This window comes from Centruroides sculpturatus, unplaced genomic scaffold (assembly GCF_000671375.1).
Source record: "Centruroides sculpturatus isolate CEXI.00-Female unplaced genomic scaffold, Cexi_2.0 scaffold442, whole genome shotgun sequence".
Classification (NCBI taxonomy): Eukaryota; Metazoa; Arthropoda; class Arachnida; order Scorpiones; family Buthidae; genus Centruroides; species Centruroides sculpturatus.
Window position 1 is genome coordinate 155,340 of NW_019384718.1, and position 12,280 is coordinate 167,619.

At 29.9% G+C, this 12,280-nt stretch overlaps 1 protein-coding gene and 4 non-coding genes across 5 annotated transcripts in view; 3 read left to right on the forward strand and 2 right to left on the reverse strand.

The window, feature by feature from the left end:
* The window catches only part of LOC111627964, a 48,538-nt gene extending 43,292 nt beyond the window's left edge, over window positions 1–5,246 (forward strand). The window contains exons 4-5 of the mRNA XM_023371666.1: window positions 3,601–3,798; window positions 3,937–5,246. Coding sequence (XP_023227434.1) covers window positions 3,601–3,798; window positions 3,937–4,447 — 709 coding nt within the window. The 3' untranslated portion in view covers window positions 4,448–5,246. The remainder of the gene's footprint in view (window positions 1–3,600; window positions 3,799–3,936) is intronic.
* Window positions 5,247–9,962: 4,716 nt separating this feature from the next.
* Window positions 9,963–10,036, forward strand: Trnai-aau. Its single transcript has one exon. It is a non-coding gene; the product is annotated as a tRNA-Ile (tRNA).
* A 287-nt stretch (window positions 10,037–10,323) lies between these two features.
* On the reverse strand, window positions 10,324–10,396 carry Trnar-acg. The gene has a single exon. It is a non-coding gene; the product is annotated as a tRNA-Arg (tRNA).
* Window positions 10,397–10,851: 455 nt separating this feature from the next.
* Window positions 10,852–10,924, forward strand: Trnar-acg. The gene has a single exon. It is a non-coding gene; the product is annotated as a tRNA-Arg (tRNA).
* Window positions 10,925–11,212: 288 nt separating this feature from the next.
* Trnai-aau lies at window positions 11,213–11,286 on the reverse strand. Its single transcript has one exon. It is a non-coding gene; the product is annotated as a tRNA-Ile (tRNA).
* Between the last annotated feature and the right edge of the window lie 994 nt (window positions 11,287–12,280).

Here is a 12,280-nt window from a genome sequence, read left to right on the forward strand (position 1 = left end):
TGGGTGGAATTTAAATAACGCTATTGTTTTCAACTCGGTTAATGGACTATCTTCAGGCATGGAAGTTAAAAGTAGAATACAATTAGGATCCTAATTTCAATACCTAAAGATGGCTTGTTAATAGGGTTGAAAACGATAGTGTTGTTTGAACCTCACCCACTATTAAAGGTGCATTGATTAATTTAGCTGAGTATCCACAGTAACTAGTTCATTTTTATATTTATTTATCAGAAATATTATATAATCTCTGCAAGAGGAAAATAAATAAATTTTAAATGATCAAGTTTGAATTTTGATAACAAATTTAAAAAAATATTGTGTTATGTAATTTATAAGTTTAGAAATAAAATATTAATTATTAAGAATATTTAAATAGATAGTTTTTAAGATAAATTGAATAATTTTACTAATTTCTTTACAGGCTGCTCATGCTGTTCTTCAGCAACAGGATGCAAATAAACCAGTGTACAAAGTAAAAAATGTATCTTTAAACACATTATGTAGTATGTATGGTGGCCCTGTTAATCCTCACAAAGATCAAATGAAAAATCTGTACCGAAGAGATCAAAAATTTTGGAGTCGTCGACCTCTCACAGACGACATGATTTTTCATGCAGCTTTTGATGTCGTTTGTCTTTTACCAAATGTTTATCATAATATAAAAGGGTAAAATAGTTCATTTGTACTAAAAATGTTAATTTCTAATTTATCATCTCAGCTGAGTTACCAGAATAACCGTATAAATATATTTGTTGAAGAGTTTTTGAAAGTTAAATATTTTAATAATTAATTACTTGAAAATTTGTCATTATGAATAGCAACATAACTATCGTTTGAATATTTAATAAAAGTAATTTAGTAAAATTTTATATAATTATTAATAATAAAAAAGCATTTGTTTGTAAATTTATTAATATGATAGATATTAATTAAATTTAATATACAAACTTTTTTATTACTTTATATATATATATATACTTAGTAACTTAGAAAAGTATTCATACAGATAAAGCTTTATTCTAAAAGCACTTATATCTATGATAAAATCAGAAATATTAAGATATATTTGTAAGAAAAGTTAATGTTATATACTTTTCTTAGCAAAAATTATATAAAAACAATGATTTTGGATTCTTTATTAAACTTATATCTACATTACTTAATTACTTTCTCTTGGAAGCATTAACAGTTGAATAGAAGCATAGATTGCTCATCATGAACAGTTAATAGAAAAGAATACTTTAAAAGTACAGATGTAAACAGAACTGTAGAGGGATATAATACCCAAAATGCATATAAAGCCTATTTTTACACCATTTTGCTGGTTTTCCTGTATGATAAGTCTGTTATAGGAATTTTATGCTCACATAGGATATGTTTTTTTTCTGAAAAAGAGGATTAAGGGTGATATCTGCTATTAAAGATCTTTTGAAGAAGAGAGGGATGTAAGATCAACGGTCTTAGTATGGTATACAAACCAGGTTGAGGTTAATAGTCTTGGGGATCTCTACGATTACAATGCTATTAATTACCTCTGAAAAATCCTGAAGAAGAGAGAAAAGCTATCAACATTACAAAGATTCTTTAACCCCACATGTGGAAAAACATGATTAATAAAAATGCAAGACTACATATATGTATTTTTCCTATTACATATAAATAANGATTTTAATTAATTAATGAAGATGATATAGAACAATTTTCTCATTTTAAAAATAATAATAATATGATTGCCATATAAGACTAGGTTATAGGTCATAAATAAAAAAACTACAGAAAGTATATCTTAAAAGACAACATTCACAGATGATATCTAAAAGAAATGCTACATCATGAATGAAACTATAACATATCATATCAAGTTGCAAGCTTTTAGCACCAACAAACTACTTACATTAATATAGTGTTTCTCAACCTCTAACGAATTGTCACCCCCTTCAATAAAACCATTACGTAGTATCGTCCCCTTCACTACAAAATTTTGATGCCGAGGGACAAGGCTAACGCCAAATTCGTACTGCATTGAATAAACTAGTGACTAGTTTAATGTCATTTGTTTAATTATTGTACAATATAACGAGTAAAATATCTAGTTATTCTTAATATAATGTTTTACTATATCACCCAGAAAATTGTTTTTTGCCCCCCAAAATATAAATTGTTACTAATCGCCCCCTCAACATGGAAAAACGCCCACACGATATCACCCCCGTTGAGAAACACTGCATTAATATAATTAAATAGCAAACATAGTATATCAAAAGTTTGGACACAAACACAAACTATTACACACTTCATATACATGTCACAGATTGTCATAGAAAACAATACAAAACATTCTATGACCAAGTCATAAACTGTCATAGAATGTCAGACATCACATAGTAACAAACAAAACAAATCACATACATCTTAGATATAGCCATGGCCATTAAGAGAAATGGATTTTCCCCTAGACCTGGAGAAAATTTAGGAGCCTATAGCAAGAGAGGCCCAGTCTACCCCTATTCCATACAAGCTATTGATGTGATGGCCTTGGACATAGCCACACCAAGTACTCATAGCATGCAAAATACATTAGAGTAGAGTCCAGCTAGCCCACTAATCCACTAGTACCACTAATCCAAATGTCCGCCTAATCCAAACATGTTTCAGTCATTAGAGAAGAAATTTTTGCTAACAAGAGGTCCACTTAAGTGTGTTTCCATTTCTTTTTCCTGAGTGAACCACATGAATAAGGCTTCATCAAGCTTGTCAAACTTTGAGGGCCTTGCTGTTTGTTGATTTTCAACTGATTTTTCTGAAGTAGAGGCACAAAACTGCTCGATCTTCGTGCAGTTTTTTTCCACTCAGTTTTGTGCCATCTGTATTGGGTACAAGTCAGATGAAATAAAGGGTGGGGTGCTGACATCATTGATGGTGTTGGATCTATATAAACCAGACCTGTTTTACTGCTTGCTTCTGCATTATTCCTATTATTCGGCTAATCCAAACAGGGCTCAGTCCCAATTTGTTTGGACTAGTGGGACTCAACTGTACTGAAAAAAATTAATAAATAAACTTCCCATGAAATAAAGTGCCTTTGGAGAATAGATAAGGTAATTAAGTCTGTAGTCCTCTCGCAGGCTACACACACTGTACCTCACAATACAGAAAGCTACCATTTTAAACTCTTCTCATATAGTAAACATATAAACACATACATACACAAACAGGAAGTAAACAAAATAATAGCTTGTTCTGTAGTTATGTCTTGAGTTTGGTCTGGCAAGCATTAGACGTTGATATGTATTCTGAGTAGGATAGCACTGCCATAATAATAATATTATGAAAACAGTTGACTAGATGGCCAAATTTAAAAAATATTTCAGTTATTAAAATTTCATTAAAACTTAATTTTATATTATTAAGGTTTATTTTTAAAATAAAACCTATTGAATTTATTATTATTATATTTGAAAATCATATAATCAAATATTAGTTTCGATTTTAGTCTAGTTATTTAAATCTTTTTCAAATCTTGTAGCTATCTAAAATAGTTAATAAAATTTATTACTATTTATATTCTTTAAAATTAATTATAAAAGTTTATTTTATCAGGAAATTACTGCCAGAATCACTCAATTTACTTCAGGATTTATGTCAGGAACAAATTTTGGCTTACATTCAACCTGAAGAAGTTAAAGCAAGAAAGAAACAAAGAAAAATAGATATGGAAGTATCAGATTTAAAACAAAAGTTATCTCAAACTACTAATAAACAAATTGTCTTAAGTAATAGAGAAATCAGACTTCTCAGGTAATATTCAAGTAATAGTTTATTAAGAATTTAGACTAGTCTTATAATGAATTTAAATTTTATTCAGTAATAAAGCTAAAGAATATATTGAACAGATAAAATTTAGTTTATAATTTACTTAATTTATAATATATGTAGATACATCGAATTAACTGATGAAGAAAGATCGAAAATTGAAGGTTCATACAAAGTGGCAAAGAAACTAGAGAGATTAAGAAATCGAGGAACCAGTAATGACTCCGGATCTGTGCATTCAGGATCTGGTCATGCTTATTCTGACGATAGCAGTGGTGACGAAAATATGGATTATGAGGATTATGAGAAAGCAGAAAATTTGAATTCTTTTGATTCATTAATTCATTCATTTGGCACACATGGATCACCAAATCATTCATTTTATAATGTAAGGATACAGAGTCCAGATCTGTTTCTAACAAATGGAAATTTTGATAATCTCAGTGGTTATTGGTCTCCAGCTGGAAGTCTATGCAGTGGCAATGATCAGTGTTGTAATTGTTGTTGTCACAAAAAGTCTTCTTTACAGCTAACAAAAACTTGCTCTGATGTATCAGATAGTTCTTCTCAAACCCTCTCTACAGGTGATATTGTCATTACAAAAGTTTTCTTTGAAGAGAAGGAGAAAACATAAAAATGGATAGAATTAGCTTTGTCTACGTTTGTTATAATTTTTTTCAAATACTGACGCTGTTTATCCATTTTGCTGGAGCCATCTGTGTTTTCTTCTAGAATCATGCATATTTGTAATTAAGTTTGTCTTGTCATGTGGAGTATCAAGAAATATCAAATCAGAGAATTGTCATATTAATTAGTAATGTAATTCATTGATAAATTTGACAAACTTTTCATTCTCTAAAAAGATTCTAAAATTTAAAACAAACTTTATCAAAATCAGAATACTTCAATTATAGTTTACACTTAAGATACAAAATATAAAAATAATAAATAAATAATAATTTAAAAAATTCAGGATGATAAAATATATATATAATGCAAAATATTTCTTGTTTTCTACCTTGACATATTTTATATTGTTTATTGTTTTACTTTCATCGTATTTAATTGGTTTGTGGGAAGAAGTTTGTAAAAAAGATAAGATTTTTTAATTTAAATTTTTTGATATTATTTGTAAAAGTTACGATCTGGTATATTTCAAAGTGAAATATACTATTGAATATTGAATGTAATTTTATAATTTGAATGATTCCTAATGTGTTTACTGAGTGAAACATATTATGGAGTCTATATAATATATATATTATTTAATGTTATATATATACATATATATATATATGATAAAATACAAATTATATTAATTTAAGTTTCATTAACTATGCAAGAAATTGTCTTCCTTCAATTGAAGTTTTGTTTCATATGTGAAGGTTAAGAAATTAAAAAAAAAAAAAAAAAAGAAATTGTACATACATATTGGCATTATAAAGAATAAATTATGAATATTGCCACTAAAAAATGAAGATCATTAAAAGTAGTGTAGATGCAACTTGCATATTGTTGGAAGAATTTGTGTCGGTTTGTTTTAATGAATAAAATTCTTACGTTGGAAACTGTGAAATGATGATAGCAAATGGCACAAAAATATAGAACCAAAAAGACACAAACATGTTGAATAAATCATTTTAGTTATTTGTTACTAATTAATCTAACTGCTGTGAATCATTACTTTGTGAGCTTGATAAGTTGTAATTCCTAACCTGTAAACTGTCTTGCATTAATTTATTTGCTTAAAAGACAGTATCAGATTCTAAAAAGAACTAGTCTATGATTGCTGTGTTTGTATAAGTTGTTTTAGTGTTGAGGCAGATTTAGAAATTATATTTTTTCACTTTTTTTGTAAAAAATATTTAATTTCATCATGTACTCAATTACTTTGAATCTTTATTTATCTTTACTATTCAGGGAAGTATATTTTTTTCTTTTTTTTTTTTTTGTTATTGTGATGCATTTCTGTTAAAGATGATATATATATGATTGTTGGCCTGGAATAATGGGAAATTTTAATTCGGACTCTACAGAAATGGTTTTTTTTTTATAATTCTGTTAAAATAATGATTTATTTAAGGACAGTTTTTCTTTCTAAACAAGCATTACATCGTATAGCAATTGTGTCTGTGCTGCATTGAAAATACAAAACTGATTTATGTGTTAATGAATGTTAATGTAGTTGGTAACATTGTAAATAACAAAATGCACATAGCTGTCTACTTGAAGAAAATAAAGTGTTGACTTAAAAAGAAATTTTTGTTTGAATGTCTTTCACTAAAAATGTAAGTAAATGTATTTAATTTTGTGTTTTATGTTTAATGGATAATTCAGTTGTTAATTAATTTTGAAAAACTTATTTAGTTAACATATTAAGTGTTTACTCCTCTTTTATGTTAAAACATTCTTTTAGAAGCAAAAAAAAGCAGCATTGTTTTTTGCATTTAAGTATTAAATTATTAATAAAGAATTACACAAATTTTTATAATTTTCTTGACTATAAATTATATTATCAAAATAGATTCATAGAATATATATATTTTATCATAATACAAGTATGTTTATACTTGTATTATGATAAACATACTTGTATGTTTATAAAGTATTTCAAACTAGGCTACATACAGTAATTCAACAATATTGTTTTATATTCTTTTGTTAGTTTTTATTAACAATAAGTTAAATACTGAATGTAAAATTTATATTTTAAGAGGCTGGTCATTAATATGTATACAGTTATGGAAGGGGTGCAAAAAGTATATCATTGTAAGCAATGAGGTATTCAAGACATGGTCTGCCTAGACCATGTCTTGAATTTATTTTGTAGTGGTGTCAGTGGTATACAAATTTATCATCAGTTAGAAAATATTTACACAACTTTATAGGTTCCAACACTGAAGAAGTGACTGAAAACTATTGTACAGTACACATAATAAAAAGTGGATGTTTTGTGAAAAGTACAAGTATAACATTGTACACAACTGGGAAGGAGGGAGTCAAAAGTGGCACAAAAAATACACATAATTAATGGACGGTCCTTAATGACAGCTATCATAAAAATTTCATTAAGATAAGTGCAAAGGGTTAATATGCAATATAGCCTATTGATACTGGTAAAACAAATGTAGGTGATGGAATTAATGTAGGTGATGGAATTATTTGCCAAGTGTCTATAAATGCACCAAGTCGTGACATAGAATCAGAAGAAACTGGTAAAACACTTAAGTTCATCTCTTGCATTATTTCTACAATTCAATTATTATATGTAATAACTTCAATATTAATAACTGTTTTCTCAAGAAATATTAATAGTTTAGATTTAATATTAAACAATCATTATGACATATAAATTTTTAAAAACGTCTTAACTTAATTTTCTTTACGGAATACACAAAAGAACATGAAAACTGAAGAAGTTAGAATTAATGATGAGAATTTTATCCAGTCACGATACTCACGATACGGCCTGAATACGATTCTTAAAGAACGTGAGTAACGAAAATCATTATCTTTGAATAAATCTGAAGCTGTTAAATAAATATGTAGATTATACTGTGTTTTAAATTTTATTTAAGATGAGGAATTTATATGAAGTACTGTAAGCGCTAAAACTCGATTGGATATTGTGTAATTAAAAGATTACGTAAGAGCAACGATTAAACGCACGGTTATGATGTGAACGTTAATTGAAAGTAGTAAATTACGATGTCATGACACTTGTCTGAACTGTCTAGCACGAAATGGGCAAATGAACAGTTACTTTATCTTACTTTAATTCCATCTTTAAGATCTTTCAATTTTTTTAAATCTCTGATAAAGAATTGAAAACACTTTTTTAAATTACTAAATTATGTTTAATTAACTTAAGTTGAGAAGTTTATTTTTAAGAAATTATTTTAGAATGTATTCTAGAAAAAGGGGTGAAGTCTTGTAAATATTATTAGACATTAATAGCAGGCCGAGAAAAGCCTTAGATATGCTTTAGAGAAAACGACAAGATTTTGATTTTTTTGAAATTTTAATTTTTCCATCGTGGATTATTAAAATATCATTGCATTGTTGAAAAAATGTATGGAGAGAAGCGATTAAATTTTATCATTCGACTTAATTATCAGTGCTATTGCTGCTATTTCATATAGAAATAGCTGTTGCTTCGTTCTCCAAGTTTTCCTTCTGTCAGGGCTAGTTTCCTGCCTGTTTCCAGGACAGACGTTTCTAATCCGCGGAAGTTGTCTGTAGGTGGACACCGGGATGTGTTCTTACCAGATGATGCCTATGCAAGAGTTTAATCATTGCCGTACGTCCCGATATTGGGACACACTATCCATAAATGATACGGTGTTTTAGCTAATTAATTCTGGTCCATAAAAATTCGTTCAGCACTTCCGTGGCTGTTTGAAGAATTACCAATGTTTCGAACTATAGACCGAGAAGTAAAGGCATCAGTCTGCTTCTATAGATGGTCTATCAGTGGCCGAATGGGTAAAACCACTGAACACCTAATTCGCGCCTGAACCAACGGTCTGGCCGCGTGTAATTTCCCGAGTTCTCTTCGCGTGTGTATCATCTAAAGCATACATTTTCCTATAGAATGTTTTCATGCGAGGCATCCCACTTGATAGATCGCCCTCATGTTTCGTTCTTATACCATCAAATTAAATCTGCCTCTGAGCGACCCGAGATCGAATCCTGGTAAAGAACCTTACGAATTTTTTATGGGCTGCCTATCCCGGATACGTGAGGTCTTTCTCTCACTAGCTGTATACCCATTATGGACGTACCAAGCCAATCTATACTAATATTATAAAAAGGTAATGTTTGTATGCAAGTTTGTATGCAGCAGGTAATCTCCGAAACTACTCATCCACCAATATTTAGAATGGAACCTCAGGGTGGACATAGGCTGTATATTATTCCGTTAAACATTCATATAAATTAAAATATATAATCTAGGTTAAAACTTTTATGTCAACAGATGGCGCTACGAGTACGACGCCCTAAGTTTGCTTTTCTGCGAGGCATTACGCTTTTCTGTGAAAATGAACTAAAACAGATCATCATCTATTTATATAAATAAAAATGTAATGTTCGTTTGTTCCTACTGATTCCTTTGAAATTTTAACACAACGCTGCATTCGAATACGCACGTGTTTTTATATAATATACATGTCGAAATCCCCCCGGGAGATGGACAGGATTAAGGCTTACCGTAAAGAACTGTGCTTCTATTTATGCTATTTTAGATGCGGTTTTTTGCGTTTTTGATTGAGTTTTAATAGGGTACGTCAACAGAATATACACTATAAAGGGATTTTTCGATATTTCCCCGCGGGGGAGAGAGACAGGATTAAGGCTTACCGTGAAGAACTTGGCTTCTATTATACTATTTTAGTTGCGGTTTTTTGCGTTTTTGATTGTGTTTTAATAGGGTACGTCAAGAAAATGTACATTAAGGGATTTTTCGAAAAATCCCCCCACGGGGGAAGTGTTATACATTTATAATAGATACATTTTGAGCCACAACAACGCGTGGCGGGGTCTGCTAGTATAGACATAAAAAAGAGTTATTAGTGCCGAAATCGCACGGCGGAGTTACAAAAATATGTGTAGGTAAACAGAAGAGAACATTAAGATAGCCAATGTAACCATTATTATTTACTGATGAGATCTCTGATACTTTTATCAAACATTGCTTTCTCAAAAATCATGAAAGTTTTGACAGATAATATGAATTGTTAAAATACAGACAAACACAGTAAAGGATGGTTTAACAGATAAAAAATCATTGCATCCATTAGATATAATTTAAAATTTCATTAATTATGTTAATGAAAACACGGTTTAATGTTTAAAATTACTAGTTATATTATTATTGGTAGCATTCCATGATATGAACCGGTACTAGAATTTAGAATTAACATTTATATATCTTATAAAGATGTGAAAACATTTACTTACGGCAATATAAAATACCAAATAATTTCATATTTTGATATTTTATATTATGCGAATAGCTTTTAATTGTTTAATTTAGGAAAACACAAAAATAAAATGTCTTCAAAAGAACTGAAAATAAATCAAAAATGAGCTTTACATTCCTCTATAACTAATTATAACTACCCTTATTAGAAAATTCACACCCGATTGGCTTGTTAGCTCAGTCGGTTAGAGCGTCGTGCTAATAACGCGAAGGTCGTGGGTTCGATCCCCACACGAGCCACAACTTTTTTTTACCTCTTCATTCTTTTAATTCCGATAAGGTAATAATAAAACTCGAAAAGCTTTCTACGTTTTGTAAGTATATTTTCTTCTTTATCAATTTTCATTGGCTAAATTGCTCGAATACGTTTTGTAGGCTACTGGCAAAACAATTCAGAATAATAAAAATAAATTTTAAAAACGTATTTCACTAATAAAAGAAACATTGTTTGTGGAAGTTAAGAAGCATCTAGCTAGGTATTAATTAAATAATAAAAGAAACACTACTCATCGCGAGAAAATATAAATCGAGCCAGCCAGGATTCGAACCTGGAATCTCCTGATCCGTAGTCAGGCGCGTTATCCGTTGCGCCACTGGCCCTTATGTTCGTCTTTTTTCATCGAATAATAATGTACGATACACTTCGTATTTTTAGCTTGTATAGTGACTAATGTATTTATATTTAGACTCGCCGAACCGATTAAATGTAAAATTATCAAATGGAAGAACGAATATGAGGTCAATAATTCTATTCTTTTTAATTAATATTTAAATATTGTAAATGATAACGTAATATTTTCAAATTAATTGATTATTTAATCTTATCTAAATGTTATCTTTATTCGTTAGAGCAAAATATAAAATATTATATCTAATAATTAAATATAACGTCTCATGTCTTCGGCTCATGAAGATATAACGTGCCACTATCAAGAGGCGTAACTATGTAGAGGCGAGTATGGGACCAATAGATTTAGGTTTGAATATGAATCGAGTCTAATTCATATTTTCTACAAAGAGTATCGTTATTATTCGATGTAAAGAAACAAACATAAGAGCCAGTGGCGCAACGGATAACGCGCCTGACTACGGATCAGGAGACTCCAGGTTCGAATCCTGGCTGGCTCGATTTATATTTTCTCGCGATGAGTAGTGTTTCTTTTATTATTTAATTAATACCTAGCTAGATGCTTCTTAACTTCCACAAGCAATGTTTCTTTTATTAGTGAAATACGTTTTTAAAATTTATTTTTATTATCCTGAATTGCTTTGCCAGTAGCCTACAAAACGTATTCGAGCAATTTAGCCAATGAAAATTGATAAAGAAGAAAATATACTTACAAAACGTAGAAAGCTTTTCGAGTTTTATTATTACCTTATCGGAATTAAAAGAATGAAGAGGTAAAAAAAAAGTTGTGGCTCGTGTGGGGATCGAACCCACGACCTTCGCGTTATTAGCACGACGCTCTAACCGACTGAGCTAACAAGCCAATCGGATGTCGATTTTCTGATAAGGGTAGTTATAATTAGTTATACAGGAATTTAAAGCTTTTATTAGTTGCACGCTGAATTAATTTGATTTTTATCATTTGCTACGTATCAAATCGATAAATTACAATAATTGAAATTCATTTTATTACGATAATACGATGTATAGTTTCCGTTGCCAATATTTTGAGAATATGACTTTTCGAAATTTTTAAAAAACTGTATATAAATAATATAATATAATTGGGCTACAATTTTAAAAAAATTGTAAATCTATAAATTCCCACTGTAGTCTGTTTGCCCGTCTTTTCTTAATCTCGAGAATGGAGTTAGTTAAATGAAAGTTAAAAGTAGGTGTGGAAAGCGTGGGGCAGGAGGCCCAGATTAACAATACACGAACTACCGATGTAAATTGGAAGTCACGTTATTTCAATTCAAAACTTTCCCCGAAAGCAATTAATAAATGACCGGCACGACTCTATTGTTAAAAGGAAAAGTATGATGTACAGGGGCAAGCCACTACTAATTTGAGTTGGAGACATATATTTTAAATTAAATGGTTTAAAAATATGATTTACTAGCTGCAAGGTCCGGCTTCGCTGGGTTTTTATTTTTATGTAATATAGTTTTTTTTATATATATAAAAGACGGTTTATCTAAGTAATCTAGAATCTAGCTGCAAGGACCCGTTTCGCTGGGCAAAATGTAACGATAGTGAAGATTAAGATAATTACATTATAGCTAATCTTACCCGTTTTCACAAAATGCAAGAATTAGGTCCCCCGTTTCCAGACTAATTAGAGAATTTTTACGTTTAGTCAAACGAACTATTTTCAACGTTTACAACTGTTCTATAATCGAACCAATATTCGAATTTAATTCGAACAAAACATTCGAAATAGAAAGCTACTTTTAACCACTTTCAGCCTCATATCTCCCGCACCCTTATAGCTATCGAGACGCAACCACCCCTATGCACGAATGGAGACTTGGGGC